At 42.2% G+C, this 21,406-nt stretch overlaps 1 protein-coding gene across 4 annotated transcripts in view; it reads right to left on the reverse strand.

Annotated features, from left to right (window-relative positions):
- The window catches only part of GRID1 (glutamate ionotropic receptor delta type subunit 1), a 687,268-nt gene that overhangs the window by 230,220 nt on the left and 435,642 nt on the right, over positions 1-21,406 (reverse strand). For all 4 annotated transcript variants that reach the window (XM_070364586.1, XM_070364587.1, XM_070364585.1 and 1 more), the window contains one exon: positions 1,264-1,434. In XM_070364586.1, the coding sequence (XP_070220687.1) occupies positions 1,264-1,434 (171 nt within the window). The remainder of the gene's footprint in view (positions 1-1,263; positions 1,435-21,406) is intronic.

Genomic DNA, 21,406 nt, shown 5'->3' on the forward strand with positions numbered 1-21,406 from the left:
CATCTGTGAAAGATCCCAGACCTTGTGATGTCTCCCTGGAGCAGTGGATGTGGGGCTAGTGGGAGTTACTCCAATGAAATCCTGATGTCGTCTATGTTTCCTTATCAACCAAGAACATATTTCTAGCATTTGCCATCTGTGGGAGAACGCTTCCTCTCTCCCCTATTAAGATTATAGCATGGATTTGGTACTTTGACAAATCACACATGTACATAGTTCATCCTAGAGATTATAATAACCTCCCCTCCCAAAATATATGCCCCATGATTAGATGATACCAAGATGTACTGGGATGGGACTGATACTCTATAGGCAGACACAGCCCATCACTGCCCTATAGTCCCTATGCCAGGTGGAAAGAAGGGGTAAACTAGTTTCAAACACTGAGTGGCAACCATATCCCATGCATAAATTATGAGTACTTTTCACAAACCTAGGTGGGAAAAATTTCCTTCTGTTATATGGTTCCCACCAAGCATCGAAAGAAAATTTTCTTAGGGACCATGTTCCTAGTGGAGTTTCAGATGCCAGTCTACCAACAGACAATCTTCACCGTTACCCCCAAATATCCAGGAAGAAAACCACCTCTCACAATGGGTGCACAGCTCCACATGCACCTCCCAGGCCTAAGAGAAGCTAACCTCTTCTCTTAGGTTGATTGCACCTATGTCAAAGACTAGTGGGGGGACTAATCATACACACTCTGTGTTTCTCATCTTGGAAGGAAGGGAACAGGTGGGCAAGTAATGTTTCTACCTTTTGCGCCCTCCTGCTCAGCTAGGATTCCAGTAATGTTCTGGTTGACTTAAGACTTAGCATTCAGAAGATGAGCTGAGACGTTTCCCAGTTATTTCCATATTTTTGACTTTCTACAGAGAAGAACTTAAAACAGGTTCAAAATCATGACTCTCCACAGGAAGGCTCTGTCCCCAGTTCTGACAGACGAAATCATTCCCCATTAACACAGCCATCACAGAAACTTAAGATACAGGACTCTCCTTACTCCCTAAGTGTACAACTTTTAAATACAAGAGGCACCCAGTGAGCTAATATGCTGCATCTGCTGACATCGGCCATAATTGCCTGCTAATGTGCTTAGAGGTATTGCCCAGTTGACTGGTTTCAATTTCAGCACAGAGTTCTAATAATTACAGTTGGTGGGGAAGTGTGCTCAACTAGAGCTGAGGCACACTGATGCACGAGGCAGGCCAAGGGTATGGGTGAGACTCCCTCCTGGAAGAAGTTTAGGAGGCCAGCACTGACCTGCAGCATCTGGAGGTAGCCTTCCTGGGGGTCGCAGAGCAAGGAGGAGATGCGGTGGTTGTTCCTCATGCATTTCTGGTTGTCCTTTGCAGAAGGGAAGATCTGCCGGACCACAGTCATCCTGCCAAGGGCGCTGTGGACCAGATCCAGGATCTCTGGGTCACTGATTTCCTGGGAAGATAACCAGAAATGCTTACCATTGACTTATGACCTCATAATCTCTGCAGAAGACTTACCAGTAGATGTCTAGGTTGACAGCCCAAATAGTTAATGCCAAAGGGGTTATGAGTTTGGGCTCAAGGTCAAAGAGCCTTATTAGCTGCTTACTTACAAATAATACTTGTTTACCCTAAAATGCAAACAGGATTGTTCAACACCTTCCCTGAAGGACAGAAAAAGATAATCTGCAGCTAAACCACCAATGCACTGGCTTCCATGGAGTCAAACCCTAAAAGAACCAATACTGTCAAGTGTCATGAGAGGCATTAGCTGGGATAAAAGGCTCAGTTTCCTGTTGGGAGTTGTCTACCTGATGTAGACAAGGAAAAGTGGCTTCCTCTGACAGAGCTGAACAAAATGCATTAAATTTCCCATAATTCTTTAACAATTAGATTTTTTAAAGATTTGCATACATACAAAATTTTAAAATATATCCATTCATTCATCCACTCATTCATTGCACAAAATCTACCCAACAGCTCTTCAGTGTTTTGTTCCATGTTAAGACTGGGGTATAGCTGTGAATGAGTCAGGCTTAATTCCCTCTGGTGAAACTCAACGTCATCATAGGCTGAAATATATGGAGTGATGTCATACCGAAATCTAGGAGCAAAGGAACCCATCGAACTTCCACATGGGCCCATATGCTAAGTTCTTTACACACATTATCTCATTTTGTACTTGCAACAGCCTTAGGAATTCTATGAGGTAGGTCCTATTATTACCATATTTAAAATGAGCACTCTGATGCATAAAAAGAGCAAAGGGAGCAGGCCAAGGGGAGCTCTTCCCAGGATGAGGCTTCTGTGAGGAATTAGCACTGAAGCTGAACCTGAAGGATGAACTTATTAGGCAAAGTGTTCGCTTGTAAAGGCGAGCAGGCAGGACAGTGAAGAGTAGAGTTGGTGGTAGTACTGCTGTGTACTGCTGAAGATGGAGGCAATGGTTCAGGCAGCAATGTGTCCCTCCAACCTAGGGAGGGGCAGGGCCACTGGCAGGAGAGAGGAATGATCAAAGGCAGTGTGGGATCTGTGTCCTAGACCAGATGTGGTTATGGGGTTCAGGAAATATTGCTAAAACATTCACACTATAGATGATGAGAAGCACTTGAAAGATCTTATGCCCCAATAAGCCACAATCAAATTTACATTTTTAAAAATCTCTGACTGCTGTACAGAGAGAGGATTAGAGAGTAACAAAACAGGTCCATGTCTGAGATCAACAAAGGGACTATAAAAAATGAACATTCACCAAGGGTTTTAATGGTGGAAGAGAGGTTAAGAAACCTCTGGTTCACTGGTTCTAAGAAGTGACTCTATCTGTGTTGGTTGCAAGTCAAGATTTTAACCATGAATAACTGTGTTTTAAAATTGGCCTTAAGTCTTCCTCCTTGCAGATGACACAGCCTAGCTTTGAGACAATGAGATGGTACAAATGGAGTTAATGAGGTTAGAAATAGTGATCGAGAATTTGCAGAATCACATAAACAAGAACATAACACGTTTAAGGATTTAAAGGTAAACAAAGCACTCTCAGGAACTGTCCTAGGTACTCAATATAAGGGTATAGACTGGTCAGTTATAACCATGTACTAGATCTGGGAGAAAGGAAGAAATTAAGAGTTGAATCCTTTTAGAATGATCAATAGTTCCCAAATGTGCAAAACTGCAGGCATTTCTAAAGAATTAAAGTGCTTATACATACTGAATCTGGGTTTCAACCACTTAAACTTTGTATTTCGGACAAGTCTGTTTAAGGAATGATGATCATATTGGATTGGGACCAACTGACAATCAATGGTGAGGAAATTGCAAAATGTTCATATCTTTGGACAACCAAGTGAGAAGAGCCCAGGATCCAGCTGGGCTCCAGAAAACAAAGCAGAGAATGTAGCTGAGCCTGGACATTTGTGCCCTGCTCTTAGCTGCCTTGCTAATGGACACATTGCCCCAAGTAGGATAGCAGGATGAGAGAACTCATGTTCTAACCTACTAAAAAATAAAACTGTAAGAAAGACCAGTGAGCAGCATGGTCAGCTTTACTTGAAGAAGGAATATAGAGGTGAGGTCTTCATGGGTGGGAGGTAACCTAGAAAAATCATAAGGTCATGAGGAAACAATTCAAATTATGCATAAGAGGGTTCCTCAAAGTCAGCACACTTAAGAAATGGATATGTGACATACCTTTTGTTTTTCTCACTTACTCTTGATAGCGGAGAAGGTGATGGCACCCCACTCCAGTACTCTTGCCTGGAAAATCCCATGGACGGAGGAGCCTGGTGGGCTGCAGTCCATGGGGTCACAAAGAGTCAGACACGACTGAGCGACTTCACTTTGACTTTTCACTTTCATGCATTGGAGAAGGAAATGGCAACCCACTCCAGTGTTCTTGCCTGGAGAATCCCAGGGATGGGGGAGTCTGGTGGGCTGCTGTCTATGGGGTCGCACAGAGTCGGACACGGCTGAAGCAACTTAGCAGAAGCAGCAGCAGCTGGATGGCAGAGGTTACCATAGAAACTCTTTAATTAAACCTCTCCTGCACCCTTAACTTCCAGACAGGAGAGTCAACGGCAATGAACCCTCCCTACTACCCCGCAACAATAACCTTGGAAATTGTAGGGGGCCTGACTGATAGGAGAACACAGTACCTTTCTCACTTCCCTACAATATGCAGCAGCATATGGGGGGATTGATGTCAGGGCAGCCAGGACCTAGTCAAGGGTCCCGCAAGTCAAGCCCTCCCGCAAGTAGCCCTGATCTCCAGACCATTCCTTTCCAATTCTACCTTCCCAGGACAGAGATGAGAACTTGGCATAGCTTCCTCCAACCCATTAGCTGCTATACGCCTCCCTTGCCGTAAGGATCTCTGCATAATCTCCCACAGTCCTGTTCTCACCCAGTCACTCTGATTCAAAGCACTACTAGCCACCTCCCCACACCTCTGCTGCTGCTGCTAAGTCACACCAGTCCTGTCTGACTCTGTGCGACCCCACAGATGGCAGCCCATCAGGCTCCACTGTCCCTGGGATTCTCCAGGCAAGAACACTGGAGTGGGTTGACATTTCCTTCTCCAGTGCATGAAAGTGAAAAGTGAAAGGGAAGTCGCTCAGTCGTGTCCAACTCTTCGCGACCCCATGGACTATAGCCCACCAGGCTCCTCCATCCATGGGATTTCCCAGGCAAGAGTACTGGAGTGGGGTGCCATCGCCTTCTCCACCACACCTCTGGGCCTATCCCTAGTATCTAGTACAGAGATAGCTGCAATCAGATGCTAAGAATCCACAGAAGCAACTCCCCTGGGTCCCTTGGAGGCAGTGAAAAGGGTCACTTCTCCCAGGGATTTATCCTTTTCTTTGGAGATACCCAAGTCTGCACCATCAGTCAGCTCCTCAGCTCCATGCCAGGCCTTCTGTTCCAATGGCCCCACCAGGTCCTTTAGTATTACTGGGCTGCACACAGGTATCTGCTCACACCCTGCTCACTGATGCCAGGAACTGCTTCCAGGCTGCACACCAGGTCAACCTCTGGACTACTGGGAAGAGGATCAAACTCTGGGTCTTCCTAAAGGTGCAGAGGGCAATCAAGCAGCCAATTTACATAAACAACTTGGAGAACAAACTTTCCCTTTGTCTCAGCTGAACATTCCTTCCAGAGAGTGCTACTAGCAGAAGAAACAAGACAATGTGTGTATACTGTGTGACGTCCACTGACCTCACCACAGTCAGCAAGGCAGCAATGTAACAGTAACACATCATATCCATACACTCAACTAAGTGCTGATGCGTGGAAGGGCACAGGCTCAAAATAAATCTTCCTTATTACTTTTTAAGTTTGTCTTGTGAAATATATCTTAATGCACAGTTCAGTTCAGTTCACGTCAGTTACTCAATCGTGTCCAACTTTTTGCGACCCCATGAACAGCAGCACGCCAGGCCTCCCTGTCCATCACAAACTCCCGGAGTCCACCCAAACCCATGTTCATCGAGTCAGTGATGCCATCCAGCCATCTCATCCTCTGTCATCCCCTTCTCCTCCTGCCTTCAATCTTTCCCTGCATCAGGGTCTTTTCAAATGAGTCAGCTCTTCGCATGAGGTGGCCAAAGTATTGGAGCTTCAGCTTCAACATCAGTCCTTCCAATGAACACCCAGGACTGATCTCCTTTAGGATGGACTGGTTGGATCTCCTTGCAGTCCAAGGGACTTCTCAAGAGTCTTCTCCAACACCACAGTTCAAAAGCATCAATTCTTCAGAGCTCAGCTTTCTTTATAGTCCAACTCTCACATCCATATATGACCACTGGAAAAACCATAGCCTTGACTAGACAGACCTTAATGCACAAACCCTACATAAAGTACGAATAATAAATGATTTCAGTGTACCTTTCATCAAGAAATAAAATATAAGCTGCATCTTGATTGGATGCCTCTTTCCCAAATGCTTACCACTTCCTCATCAGGAGTTCCCTTTGTCACGCCATGACGGATGTAACCTCGATAATACACATCTTAGGCTTGCACATTGTGTTTAGCTCTGTGTAAGCTAAACAGTCTCTTACCATTGTGTTTTAACACAGTGGTTCTCAAACTGAGTCGTGTATCAGGATCACCTGGGGAACTGACAAAATTACAGAGGTCCGGTCTTGTCCCATTTCAACAAGCAAAGCTTCTGTGTTCTACATTAGCTCTCCACATAATTCCAGTATTCACCAACATCTAAAAACCCCTGGGTTTAACATTAAGTTTCTGTGATCTATTCATGGTGATGGATGCAGCTCTGGTTTATTCATTTTCACAGCTGTATGCTCTGCATTGTATGATTCTGCCACAATGCATTCATGGTATTGTGATTACCATTTGAATGTTTTTGCTTCTTCCCTATTAGGAACAAACCTTCTATGAACAATTTTTCTTGCCTGTGTGTCTTGGTGCACACCTTTAAGAATTACTCTACATACCTGGAATTAGAATTCCTCCACAGGAGAATATGAAAGTGAAAGTTGCTTAGTCATGTCCGACTGTTTGTGACCCCATGGACTTCTCCATGGAATTCTCCAGGCCAGAATACTGGAGTGGGTAGCCTTTCCCTTCTCCAGGGGATCTTCCAAACCCAGGAATCAAACCCAGGTCTCCCACACTGCAGGAGTATTCTTTACCACCTGAGCCACAAGGGAAGACCATACGAGAATATGAATGTATTCAAATTTACTAGATAATACCAAATTTCCAGATGATTTGTATCCACTTATAATCATGTGTGCTGAAGAGTTCTTGTTGTTCTTCCTTTCCTGATCCTGATATCCTGCTGCTGCTGCTGCTGCTAAGTCACTTCAGTCGTGTCCAACTCTGTGCAACGCTATGGACAGCAGCCCACCAGGCTCCTCCGTCCACAGGATTTTCTAGACAAGAACACTGGAGTAGGTTGCCATTTCCTTCCCCACCTGATATCCTATGACTTCCTAATATTTGCCAGTCTGGTGAGAATGAACTGGTACATCACTAGACTTTAATTTCCACTCCCTAATACTTAAAAGAGTTAAATATCTTTCATACACTCATGAGTCATCTGTTTCCTTTTGTGTGCTTGTGATCTTTGTCTAATTTCCACTGGGTTTTATATTTTGCATGTTGATCTATGGGACCTTTTTTTCAGTTCTGGATATTAAGTTCTTATCACATGCTACAGATACCTTCTCTAGTTTCTAGATTAATAAGTAAAACTAGGCTATAAATTCATCCAACTTGGTGTTTTCTTTGTCAAAAGATTTTTATTACTAATTAAATTTCCTTATTTCTATAGGAATTTTCTTGTTTTGCCTTCCTCCCCCTGTCATTTTTAGTCATGTTTTCCAAATTTTTCACTTGATTGGCATAAGTTGTTCACAATGTCATTCTACTTCTTCTATTCTCTCCAATGCATCGAAAGTTGTGTGCCATCATGCATTTCTAATAATCTGTATTTGTGTATCTTCCCTCTTATTCTGATCCTATAAGTTAGTATATTTCATAAATTGTCCTTTAAAAAGTAAGTTTTACCTTAACAGATACTGTTTTATGTGCTGGTTTTCTCTTTCATCAATGTCTACTCTTATCTTTATTATTTTTATTTTTCCATTTTCTTTTGATTTATTAAGTGGTTATTTTTGAAGCTGTTTCCATATGAAACCTAGCTGATGAATATTAAACATTTTTTTCTTTCCTAATGAACTATTTAAGACTATAGATCTAAAAATCAAACATGCTTTAGTTATGACCCACAAGTTATCATATATATTAATTGTATCATTGTTTCTAAAATTCCTATTTGAAATGTTTTTGACTCATGAATAGCTTACTAGAGATTTTTTAAATTTTTCCAAACATGAGGTAATTATTTTTCAGTAATCAAAGATGATGCTGTGAAAGTGTTGCACTCAATATGCCAGCAAATTTGGAAAACTCAGCAGTGGCTACAGGACTGGAAAAGGTCAGTTTTCATTCCAATCCCAAAGAAAGGCAATGCCAAAGAATGCTCAAACTACTGCATAATTGTACTCATCTCACACGCTAGTAAAGTAATGCTCAAAATTCTCCAAGCCAGGCTTCAGCAATACATGAACCGTGAACTTCCAAATGTTCAAGCTGGTTTTAGAAAAGGCAGAGGAACCAGAGACCAAATTGCCAACATCTGCTGGATCATGGAAAAAGCAAGAGAGTTCCAGAAAAACATCTATTTCTGCTTTATTGACTATGCCAAAGCTTTTGACTGTGTGGATCACAATAAACTGTGGAAAATTCTGAGAGAGATGGGAATACCAGACCACCTGATCTGCCTCTTGAGAAATTTGTATGCAGGTTAGGAAGCAACAGTTAGAACTGGACATGGAACAACAGACTGGTTCCAAATAGGAAAAGGAGTACATGAAGGCTGTATATTGTCACCCTTAACTTATATGCAGAGTACACCATGAGAAACGCTGGACTGGAAGAAGCACAAGCTGGAATCAAGATTGCCAGGAGAAATATCAATAACCTCAGATATGCAGATGACATCACCCTTATGGCAGAAAGTGAAAAGGAACTACAAAGCCTCTTGATGAAGGTGAAAGAGGAGAGTGAAAAAGTTGGCTTAAAATTCAACATTCAGAAAATGAAGATAACGGCATCTGGTCCCATGACTTCATGGGAAATAGATGGGGAAACAGTGGAAACAGTGTCAGACTTTATTTTTGGGGGCTCCAAAATCACTGCAGATAGTGACTGTAGCCATGAAATTAAAAGATGCTTACTCTTTGGAAGAAAAGTTATGACCAACCTAGATAGCATATTGAAAAGCAGAGACATTACTTTGCCAACAAAGTTTCATCTAGTCAAGGCTATGGTTTTTCCTGTGGTCATGTATGGATATGAGAGTTGGACTGTGAAGAAGGCTGAGTGCCGAAGAATTGATGCTTTTCAACTGTGGTGTTGGAGAAGACTCTTGAGAGTCCCTTGGACTGCAAGGAGAGCCAACCAGTCCATTCTGAAGGAGATCAGCCCTGGGATTTCTTTGGAAGGACTGATGCTAAAGCTGAAACTCCAATACTTTGGCCATCTCATGCAAAGAGTTGACTCATTGGAAAAGACTCTGATGCTGGGAGGGATTGAGGGCAGGAGGAGAAGGGGATGACAGAGGATGAGATGGCTGGATGGCATCACTGACTCGATGGACGTGAGTCTGAGTGAACTCCAGGAGTTGGTGATGGACAGGGAGGCCTGGTGTGCTGCGATTCATGGGGTCGCAAAGAGTTGGACACGAATGAGCGATTGAACTGAACTGAACTGAACTGAATCTTCAACGTATTATAACCTGAGAATGTGGAATGTGTGATTCAAATCCTTTAAAGTTTATTGAGACTCACTTTGTGACAGTTTGCATGAATGCTTTCCGTTTCCACTGTCCAATTGCTGCTGATTTCAGTGGCCCATTTTTAGGTCCATTAGATGAGGAGTTTTCCCATTTCTGTTTGTATTCAGTCTTTATCTCCAAAAATCATATTTGGAGTTTTCTTAATTACGTATAAGTTTAGAATGATAACTCCTTGCTCACCTGAAACTTTTATCATTATTTATGCATCCTCTATTTCTAGTAACGTATCTTGCCTTATAGTTTACTGCTATTAATATATACACTACTTTCATTTTGGTTAGTATCTCGCTGTTATTTTCCTATTTCTTTGCTGTCAATCTTCCTCTATCACATTTTAGTTGGGACTCTTATAAGAAAAATATACTCAATTTTTTATATCCATCCTAGACATTTTAGTTGAAATCTCAATTCATTTATATTGGACAATGATCATACATATAAATGAATTGATTTTATCATACTATTTACATTACATATTTTACTGTTTTTTTCCTTCTCTTTAGCTTCTTGAAATGATTTTTTTGTATTTTCATTTTCTTATTCTCTTTTCAAAGCTATAACAATATTGTCCAATATTTTTTCATTGGATATCATGAATACTTTAATTGCATAAGTGTGAAATTAATCAATATTCTTACTCTCTCAATCTTTATCTCTAATCATCATCATCTCAGCTAATGTCGTAACGATGTCTAGTGTTTTAATTCTAGTTTTCATTATGCCCTCTTATCACACATAATTTCCATTATTTTATACAGTAAATATTTATCTACTTAACCAATATTTATAGATATATTTGTTAAACATTCTTCTGTAGCCCTCAAACCTTACGTCTAAGATTATTTTTCTTGCCCTGAAGTATATCATTTAGAATTTCCTTTAAATGTGGGTTTGTTGGTGACAAACTTAGTTTTTGTTTATTAAAAAGCATTTTTATTTGGATCTCATTCTTAAAATAAAAAAATTCTAAATTGAACAGTATATTTCATAGCACAGTAAAGATAATATTGCATTATAGTCTTGCTTCCATTTAAGTTCAGTGTATTAGATTCCTATGGTTGTAATAACAAATTATCACAAACTCGGTGGCTTGGAACAACAAAATTTTATTCGGTCACAGTTCCATAGAGCAGGAGCCCAAAAATCAGTCTCACTGGGCTGGTATTAGAATATTGGCAGGCATATTCAGCCCACAACCTCGAGTTATTAGGATTCAGTTTAACTGTCATTCCTTTGAAGATGACCTCTTCTGCATGGATACTTTTCAGATTTTTCTCCGTTTCTGGTGTTCTGCAGTCACAACATGAAGTGTATTTTTAATTTTTATTCTGCTCCTGATTCTTAGGCTTCCTAGATCTGGACTTTAGTTTCTTCAATAATTCTAGAGAAATCTAAACCATACTATCTTTTAATACTATTTTCCCTGCTATTTCCTATTTTCTTCTAGAAATCCAATCAACAGTATAGTAGAGCTTATCATTCTATTTTTCATGTTTATTAACCTCTTTTCCAGCTGGTTGTTGTTGTTAGTTGTTCAGTTCCTAAGTTGTGTCTGACTCTTTGCAACCCCACGTACTGCAGCACGTCAGGCTTTCCTGTCCTTCACCATCTCCCGGAGCTTGCTCAAACTCATATCATTTGTTGACCTACGGACATTTGTTGGCAAAGTAATGTCTCTGCTTTTTAATATACTGTCTAGATTGGTCATAGCTTTCCTTCCAAGGAGCAAGTGTCTTTTAGTTTCATGGCTGCAGTCACCATCTGCAGTGATTTTCGAGCCCCCAAAATAAAGTTGCTCACTGTTTCCACTGTATCCCCATCTATGTGCCATGAAGTGATAGGACCAGATGGCATGATCTTAGTTTTCTGAATGTTGAGTTTTAAGCCAACGTTTTCACTCTCCTCTTTCACTTTCATCAAGAGGCTTAGTTCTTCGCTTTTTTCCATAAGTGTGGTGTCACCTGCACATCTGAGGTCATTAATATTTCTCCCAAAAATCTTTATTCCAGCTTGTGCTTCTTCCAGCCCAGAGTTTCTCATGATGTACTCTGCATGGAAGTTAAGTAATCAGGGTGACAATATACTGTTGAAGACTGGCTTGGAGAATTTTGAGCATTACTTTGCTAGCATGTGAGATGAGTGATTACTCCTTGGAAGGAAAGTTATGACCAACCTAGACAGCATATTAAAAAGCAGAGATATTACTTTGCCAACAAAGGTCCGTCTAGTCAAGGCTATGGTTTTTCCAGTGGTCATGTATAGATGTGAGAGTTGGACTGTGAAGAAAGCTGAACGCCGAAGAATTGATGCTTTTGAACTGTGGTGTTGGAGAAGACTCTTGAGAGTCCCTTGGACTGCAAGGAGATCCAACCTGTCCATCCTAAAGGAAATCAGTCCTGAATATTCGTTGGAAGGACTGATGCTGAAGCTGAAACTCCAATACTTCGGCCACCTCATGTGAAGAGTTGACTCATTGAAAAAGACCCTGATGCTGGGAGGGATTGGGGGCCGGAGGAGAAGGGGATGACAGAGGATGAGATGGCTGGATGGCATCACCGACTCGATGCACATGAGTTTGGGTGAACTCCAGGAGTTGGTGATGGGAGGCCTGGCGTGCTGTGATTCATGGGGTCACAAAGAGTTGGACACGACTGAGCGACTGAACTGAACTGAACTGAAATGAGTGCAATTGTGCGGTAGTTTGAGCATTTTTAGCATTGCCTTTCTTTGGGATTGGAATGAAAACTGACCTTTTCCAGTCTTGTGGCCACTGTTGAGTTTTCCAAATTTGCTGGCATATTGAGTGCAGCACTTTCACAGCATCATCTTCCAGGATTTGAAATAGCTCAACTGGAATTCCATCACCTTCTCTAGCTTTGTTCATAGTGATGCTTTCTAAGGCCCACTTGACTTCACATTCCAGGATGTCTGACTCTAGGTGAGTGATCACACCATTGTGATTATCTGGGTCGTGAAGATCTTTTTTGTATAGTTCTTCTGTGTATTCTTGTCACCTCTTCTTAATATTGTCTGCTTCTGTTAGGTCCATACCATTTCTGTCCTTTGTTGAGCCCATATTTGCATGAAATGTTCCCCTGGTATCTCTAATTCTCCCGAAGAGATCTCTAGTCTTTCCCATTCTGTTGTTTTCCTCTATTTCTTTGCGTTGATCACTGAGGAAGGCTTTCTTCTCTCTCCTTGCTGTTCTTTGGAACTCTGCATTCAAATGGGTATATCTTTCCTTTTCTCCTTTGCCTTTTGCTTCTCTTCTTTTCACAGCTATTTGTAAGGCCTCCTCAGACAACCATTTTGCCTGTTTGCATTTCTTTCTCTTGGGGATGGTCTTAATCACTGCCTCCTATACAATGTCACGAACCTCCATCCATAGTTCTTCAGGCACTCTATCAGATCTAATCCCTTGAATCTATTTGTCACTTCCACCGTATAATTGTAATGGATTTGATTTAGGTCATGCCTGAATGGTCTAGTCGTTTTCCCTACTTTCTTCAATTTAAGTCTGAATTAGGCAATAAAGAGTTCATGATCTGAGCCACAGTCAGCTCCCAGTCTTGTTGGCTGTACAGAGCTTCTCCATCTTTGGCTGCAAAGAATAGAATTAATCTGATTTGGGTATTAACCATGTGGTGATATCTATGTGTAGAGTAGTCTCTTGTGTTACTGGAAGAGAGTGTCTACTATGACCAGGGCATTCTCTTGGCAAAACTCTATGAGCCTTTGCCCTGCTTCATGCTGTACTCAAAGGCCAAATTTGCTTGTTACTCCTGGTATTTCTTGACTTCCTACTTTTGTATTCCAGTCCCCTAAAATGAAAAGGACATCTTTTTTGGGTGTTGGTTCTAGAAGATCTTGTAGGTCTTCATAGAAATGTTCAGCTTCAGCTTCTTCAGCATTACTGGTCGGTGCATAGACTTGGATTACTGTGATATTGAATAGTTTGCCTTGGAAACGAACAGAGATCATTCTGTCATTTTTGAGATTGCATCCAAGTACTGCATTTCAGACTCTTTTTTTGACTATGATGGCTACTCCATTTATTCTAAGGGATTCTTGCCCACAGAGACTGGCATTGCTTCAAAGAATACTTGTGCCTCTTTCTATCGTGAACCTAGGATCGCACCCAATCTAAACCACATGATTTAACATTAAATTTTCTTTCATGCTTTACTAGACATCATAGGTGATGTGACTTGGATCACAAGCCTGCATGAGGCTTCTGCAGTTATCACTTCTCAAGAAAATGTCCCTCTTCCAGACAACTCCAAAGTCAAGACAGAAAATTTTCCTTCTTATTTCCTTCTGCACAGTGGGTTCATTTCTCATCAATGCTAAACTGAGGATATAGAGTTCCAGCTTTTGTGGAAACCTCTCATTTGCTTGGTCCTTACACTGGATCTCATGGGTTCTATGTCTCATTAGCCAGAGGAACAAAAGCTCAAGGTCTCCATGTTTGACCAGTAGGTTTAAGGCAAAACCTAACCTGAAACTCTATTATTTCCCAGAGTTCCCTTTGTTATATTTTGTTCCTGAGGACATTATTCTTGACTGTTCAGTGATTTTTAATATTTTCCAAATTTATTACATTCAGAATTTTTAGTTCTTTTCTTTTTGGGGAGTGTCATTGAAGCTAATTATGCTTCTATATGCAGCATATTAAAAAGCAGAGACATTACTTTGCTAACAAAGGTCCGCCTAGTCACAGCTATGGTTTTTCCAGTAATCATGTATGGATGTGAGAGTTGGACTATAAAGAAAGCTGAGCACTGAAGAAATGATACTTTTGAACTGTGGTGTTGGAGAAGACTCTTGAGAGTCCCTTGGACTGCAAGGAGATCCAACCAGTCATTCCTATAGGAAATCAGTCCTGAAAATTCATTGTAAGGACTGATGCTGAAGCTGAAACTCCAATACTTTGGCCGCCTGATGTGAAGAACTGACTCATTGGAAAATACCCTGATGCTGGGAAAGATTGACGGCAGGAGGAGAAGGGGATGACAGAGGATGAGAATGTTGGATGGCATCACCTACTCAATAGACATATTTGAATTTGAGCAAGCTCCAGGAGTTGTTGATGGACAGGGAGGCCTGGCATGCTGCAGTCGATGGGGTTGCAAAGAGCTGGACACTTCTGAGCGACTGAAGTGAACTGAATTGATGCTTCTATAAAAACATATTACTCAATCTTGGACATAGAATTGTAATTCTTTAAGGCACGACCCTGCCTTTTTCTGGAACACCTAACTCCCAAATTCCTCTCTATATGTCTTGGCTGTGTGATTGACTAAACTTCAATTCTTATGCTACAATTTACATTTGCCTCATTTGCCTGCCTTTTCCTAAGTTCACTGTCATTAATATTATAAGGAGGCCTATTTCTGAGGGGCCCAAGAGAAGCATGTGCAACCTTTTCCATCTGGTTAAATCTCAACTGTATTCTTAAATCATCTCATTATTACGGGTGGAAGAAGGTAAGGACTCTGCAGATTACATCTTAATTTTTTTGTGTTGCTCCAGAAATATCCTCCCTGAATTTCTCTGCTGCCTTCTTCTCCTGCAGTCTAGTTTCCACTATAAGTCCTCTTTCACTCAAGAGATTTTCTTTGTGAGAGAAGATGGAAGCCTGGACTAGGGTGGTTGTAAATGGATCCTCTTTAGAAATGGTGAATAAAGGAGAGGGAGCATATATTGACAGCAGAAGTGAAAGAGGGACAGCAAACCACTGCTGGAAGTAGCCCCGTTTTCAATGGGAGAATTATATGCAGTTTGATAAGGAAAATATTGTAACAAGTAAAACAAGCAGAGAAAAAAACAGGGATGAAGTTCCCAGCAACGTTCCATCCTTCTTGTCAGTCATCAGAGGAAAAGAGACTCTTCTTTGTCTTTTAGCACACCTGAAGAAAGATTTCTATGAAAACAATAACATGTGAGACTTGCAGCATGCACTAAATATTAAAAATATTCACTGTCTCTAGTTGTATGCTGAGAATACATACAGAAGCTCAGATGATCTGTGCCACTCAATTGTGTCTGACTCTTTGCGACCCTGGGAACTGTAGCCCACCAGGCTCCTCTGTCCATGGGGATTCTCCAAGCAAGAATACTGGAGCAGATTGCCACACCCTCCTCCAGGGATCTTCTCAACCCAGAGATTGAATCCAGGTCTCCCACATTTCAGGTGGATTCTTTACCATCTGAGCCACCAGGGAAGCCTTAGATAACCTCTTTTGGCTTAATTAAGTTATTAGGAAACCTCTGCAAATCTCCACTTACAAAGAGGTAAAACCAAAGAAAAGTTGTTGTTTAGTCCCTAAGTCATGTCCGACTCTTCTGAGACCCTATGGACTACAGCCCACCAGGCTGCTCTGTCCATGGGATTTTCCAGGCAAGAATACACTGGAGTGGGGTGCCATTGCCTTCTCCGACTGAGACACCAGAGAAGCCCAATTAGAAGAAATCTGAAGAAAATCCAATGTTCACATCCTCCAAGATGGTACATACTTAATTCACTGATCAAAAGCAAAATTGTTCTTGTTAGCACAGAAAGGAACAGAATGGAATCTGATTGCCTCCATTCAGAGGTAACATATTTCTTCAGTCAGGCTCTCAGGCTGGCTTCAGGGGAGCTCACCCTTCCACCAAAATGCTAAGTATACAAATATATGTGCATTTTCCTGTGGAGAAAAGCCCACAGATTTCTAAAGAAGCATTTGACTCCATAAAGATAATAAACAATTGATATGCAAGTTATAAGGGTTTTTTAAAGTCCTTCTTGGATTGCCCTGCTTGTCCAGTGGCTAAGACTCTACACTCTCAATGCAGAGGGCCCAGGTTTGATACCTGATCAGGAATCTAGATAACATGATTCTGCATGCCACGACTAAGGCCCAGCATATTCATATAAACATATACAAGTAAATATTTAATTCAGTGAAAAAAAATTTAAGTCCTTCTTGCTGCCAAATATGAGAAGACTATAAATAATAATGACAACACCAACAGAATAATTTGGAGATACAGGAGTCTCAGTATCTGTCAGACTCAGTCAGCTGTTTCTTCCTCACTTTCATTCAGGCCTCTGGTGCAGAATCAACAGTGACAACATCAGAAACAGAATCAAAGAAGCAGTGAAATTTATATGGTGAGCTTCTATCAGGTATAAAAAAGACGGAATTAATCTACAGGACTATGTTATTACCTTACAGATGTAGATAACAGAGTTAAGGAAAACAGAAAAAGAGAGGAAGACCATGAAGAGCAAATCCCAGAATGATATACTAAACAGCAGAAGTATATGCGATAGGACAATAAAAACACAATTATGAAGGACACACCCTGACTTCAGGAGAATGAGTGTCACTGAGGAACACGCAGATCTGCTGTCTCCCTGATCAGCTCACCCCACATCCAGGCTGGCACAGCCCTCCTGTGAACAGGTGTCCTTCCCTCCACCATGGTGTTCCAAGCAGGGGTGACCCCTGTGTCCAGAACCAGAGGTATATCCTGCTGGGTCCGAGCCCACTTGGGTGGGCCTAGCACTTTAGGCCATTTTAGGGGGAGGGTACATGATTTCATTTGTGATTGTTGAGATGCGAGGAGGAAGTTCCCCTTGAGAGACTCTGAGATTTGTTAAATCCTAAGAAGACCAAGAAGAGACTACACCTTTCTGCCTGGGGAAGTTGGAATCACAAGGAGATTCCATGTGAGGGCAGCCCCAGCACACAGAGGACAAGAGACAGAACAGGGGTCCGAAGTATACTCCTTAGCCCCCAAATCACCCTGCCCTGCAGCCTCATGGCCCATCTCTGAGTCTTCTCTGAGGTGAAGACCCTGATGCTGGGAAAGACTGAAGGCAAAAGAAGAAGGGAGCAGCAAAGGATGAGATGGCTAGATGGCATCACTGACTCAGTGGACATGAATCTGAGCAAACTCCCAGAAACAGTGGAGGACAGAGGAGCCTGGCGTGCTGCAGTCCATGGGGTTGCAAAGAGTGGGACAGCACTTAGCAACTGAACAAGGTGAGATAGTAAAATCTCAGTCACTTTAAAGAAAGTAGATTCAGATCTTTCTGTAATTTATAGTCATCAATCTGACTGAGTCAGAATTTAATGGGATCTGTAAGTGGGTAGAGAACAGACTCCAAATATATCTGAATGGTCAATTTCCTAAAAACTGCTATCTTAAATACAGCAAAATTGGAATGGTGGACATGTAGGTGTTTGTTAGATCATATTCTGTATCTTTTAAACTTCTTAAAACTCTTTTATTTAAAACAGAGAATCACTAAAGAGGTCTCATTCTGAGTCCAAATAGCAAAGAGGATACATTTTTATAATGAGGAGAAATTTTCAAAATAGCAATTAAAATGATAAGAGTCTCTTTTTTCCAAATATTCATTTTGGCAAACAAGATATAAACCTCATACACAAATAAGTTTTTGTCTGATCTCTAAGACTTCAGTAAAATTTCTGAACCTTCTGATATCAGGGGAGACTATTATTAAATATTTCTTTAGAGCTCTAAACTTATATAGAACTGTACAATCACATTATTAGTCATTTCTTTTTATTCCTTAGAAAGACCTAGATCAAATATCTGTGTGATAGCAACATTATTCTATCTCTGAAAAAATAATAAAGTTTATTTTCTTCATAAAAAAGATGGTGTCAGTAATTTAAAGTTGATGATCGTAGAGGAACTTCACAGACAAGGCTGGCTTGAGCAAAGCTGAGAAAATAGAAGGAGGATCCTATAAAGTTGTGATGAAAGAATTACTCCCAGTGAAGTCAACAGGCTTTTCAGAATGCCTGCTGTATCCAGGTCCCTACAGAGTGCTGAAGATGAGGCAAGCTAAGGCTCCAAAAAGACAAAGACATCCTGTTGAGGAAGAAAGGGTGGGAGAAAGCTGCCAAACATTCACTGGTTCATTTCCAGGACAGAGGGTGGTGGAAGGAGAGCACCTTTTGAAAGATTGTTTTGACTAGAACATACCTTGCCTCATTATTTGTCCCCTTCCCAGGTGGCTCAGTGGTAAAGAAGCCGCCTGCTGATGCAGAAGACACAGGAGATGTGGATTCAATCCTGGGTCAGGAAGATCTCCTGGAGGAAGAAATGGCACCCACACCAGTATTCTTGCCTGGAGAATCCCACAGACAGAGGAGCCTGGTGGGTTACAGTCCACAGGGTTGCAAACAGCTGGATGCAACTGGGAGACTGAGGACTCATGCAAGAACACATGGGTATGCGCAGGTCTCCCTGCTTTATATAAGCTATAGAAAAGGGCCGTCTAGTCAAGGCTATGGTTTTTCCAGTGGTCATGTATGGATGTGAGAGTTGGACCATAAAGAAAGCAGAGCACCAAAAATTGAAGCTTTGGAACTGTGGTGCTGGAGAAGACTCTTGAGAGTCCCTTGGACTGCAAGGAGATCCAACCAGTCCATCCTAAAGGAAATCAGTCCCGGGCGCTCATTGGAAGGACTGATGCTAAAGCTGAAGCTCCAATACTTTGGCCACGTGATGGGAAGAACTGACTCATTGGAAAAGGCCCTGATGCTGGGAAAGATTGAAGGCAGGAGGAGAAGGGGACAACAGAGGATGAGATGGTTGGATGGCATCACTGACTTGATGCACAGGAGTTTGAGCAAGCTCTGGAAGATGGTGATGGACAGGGAATGCTGGCATGCTGCAGTCCATGGGGGTCACAAAGACATCACAAACATCTTAGACACAACTGAGTGACTAAACTGAACTGAACTGATAGAAAAGTTGCCACAGAATATCCCCTTTGCTTCTCAAAGTGTGGACCATAGACCAAAAGAATCTGCATCTCTGCCAGCTTATGAGAATTCCACACTCTTAGGCTCCACCCTGCTGCCACTGCTAAGTCGCTTCAGTCGTGTCTGACTCTGTGCGACCCCATAGACAGCAGCCCACCAGGCCCCTCTGCCCCTGGGATTCTCCAGGAAAGAACACTGGAGTGGGTTGCCATTTTCTTCTCCAATGCATGAAAGTGAAAAGTGAAAGTGAAGTTGCTCGGTCGTGTCCAACTCTTAGCGACCCCATGGACTGGAGCCTACCAGGCTCCTCCGTCCATGCGATTTTCCAGGCAAGAGTACTGGAGTGGGGTGCCATTGCCTTCTCTGCCCAGACCTATCTAATTAGAACCTGCATTTTAACACGATTCCCAGGTGATTCATGGGAATGGTATGTTTGAGAAGCACTGGTCTAAGATATTACACAGTGAAGTGGTGAGGCTGTAGGATCTGGAATCAGATGGGTTTGGGATCCATCCAAAACATCTCCTCTTCCTGGCTTTGGAACTTTGACAAGGCACTGAATTTCTTTGAATGTCATTTGTAAAGGGGATAACAGTACTTCCCAGGGTATTTCTTTTTAATTCAGTGACTTTAATTCAATGGGATCCAACAAAGTTTTGCAGTGACTACCCCTTCTAACTCAAAAACTAAAACTTCTTCTAGAACCTTAGAATGCCAGCAGAAGACCCACCTCAGCCTGGTCTCCAGGTGGGCCAGGCAGGGCAGCCCTTTTCCTGCCCTCCCTGTCACTCCATTGCTTCTGCAGCCTCCTTCACACCCCTAAGGGAGCCCATAGCTGACCAACTGCAGTTTCTAAGAGACTCCAGCATACACTTGACTCCCTGCCAAGAGACATCATACCAGAACTCAACCATTCCATCATTTTATTTAAAATGACCCATTGATTGAAAGTTGGTATATAATTTATCACATTGCCAGGGGTATAGGAGGCAGAGCTCTCCCCACCTCATCTCCTTTATCACAGCCTATTCCCACAAGAGGTCCAGTCAGACCAGCCAGCAATAAGAAGCTGAACTTGTCCCTTAAAGACCAATAGCTGTCTGTGGTCAGAACAGCAGATGCCCCTTCAGGCTCTCTGTGCAGTTCTGTGAAACCCTCTCCAGCCTGCTGGTTTACCAGGAGAACCTTCTGTCTTGTGTGAGAAGGTTAAATTCCCCCAGAGCTTTGCATTTTTAGTGGCTCTTTTATTCTATTTCATTTAATAGAGTTTTTATTTCATTACATTTTATTCTATTGTATTTGGCCCCGAGCACAAGGTGGATATCTGCTCTCCGATAAGCCAGGGGACACACATGTGTCCAGCATTTACTGGGGACAGTTCCTACAGTGTCTCTGACTGGCTGGTTATTTATGGATGGTGGACGGGCTTGAGGGGGCACAGTGAGATTCATCCACCCTTTCTCTCCTCTTTCTTCATTTCTGTCTCTGATTTTCACTCTTTCCTATTTCCACTGTCTCCTGTCTCTCCCTCTTCGTTTCTCTGTTTCCTTGTCCTTCAGCCATCCTTTCCCTCCATCTTCTTCAGGCTTCACGCTTCCTCCAACCTTGCAAGTTCTGAATTCTTACAACCCCACGTCACTCATCTCTACTCATACAGTTTCTCTTCATTCCCATGGACTTAGAACATCTAAGGTAAGTCAGAACAATTCCAGAACTGGTTCAGGATCTGCTAATCTTACCCTCTCTTTTTCAGATGTGATATTCCCAAAATACACTCTAAGTTGGACCTGAAATGTGTATTTCTGTAGGTTTGGACCTCAGCATTTAAAACACTAAAATAACTGTAAGGACAGGCTAAAAATAGCTGGCTATGCCATTCAGAGGGCAGAACAAATCACAGTCTGCCCAGTTCAACAACTCAGGGCAGAGTCTGAGTAGAAATTCTCCACCTAACAGGACTCTACAGTCACGGGCAGAGAAGTGGCCCCTCATACCGTCCTGTGCCCCCAGCAGAGTAGCAAGAATATACCCAGAAAGAGGTCTCCAGAGCTACAAAAGGAAACCCCATTTTCCAGGTCCTTTGGTCCTTAACTGTATACCCACAACTCTGATTCAGATCTGGGGCGCTATGAATTCCCAGTGCTCCCTGCGCTGAAGACAACTGCAGCTGTCAGTCTACCACTGCACCTACGCTGGGGTTGGAACCACCACTTGATTCCCACTGGACCTGGACTGTGCCCAGGTCAGGG

The sequence above is a fragment of the Bos mutus genome, chromosome 28, assembly GCF_027580195.1.
Source record: "Bos mutus isolate GX-2022 chromosome 28, NWIPB_WYAK_1.1, whole genome shotgun sequence".
NCBI classification, from domain to species: Eukaryota; Metazoa; Chordata; class Mammalia; order Artiodactyla; family Bovidae; genus Bos; species Bos mutus.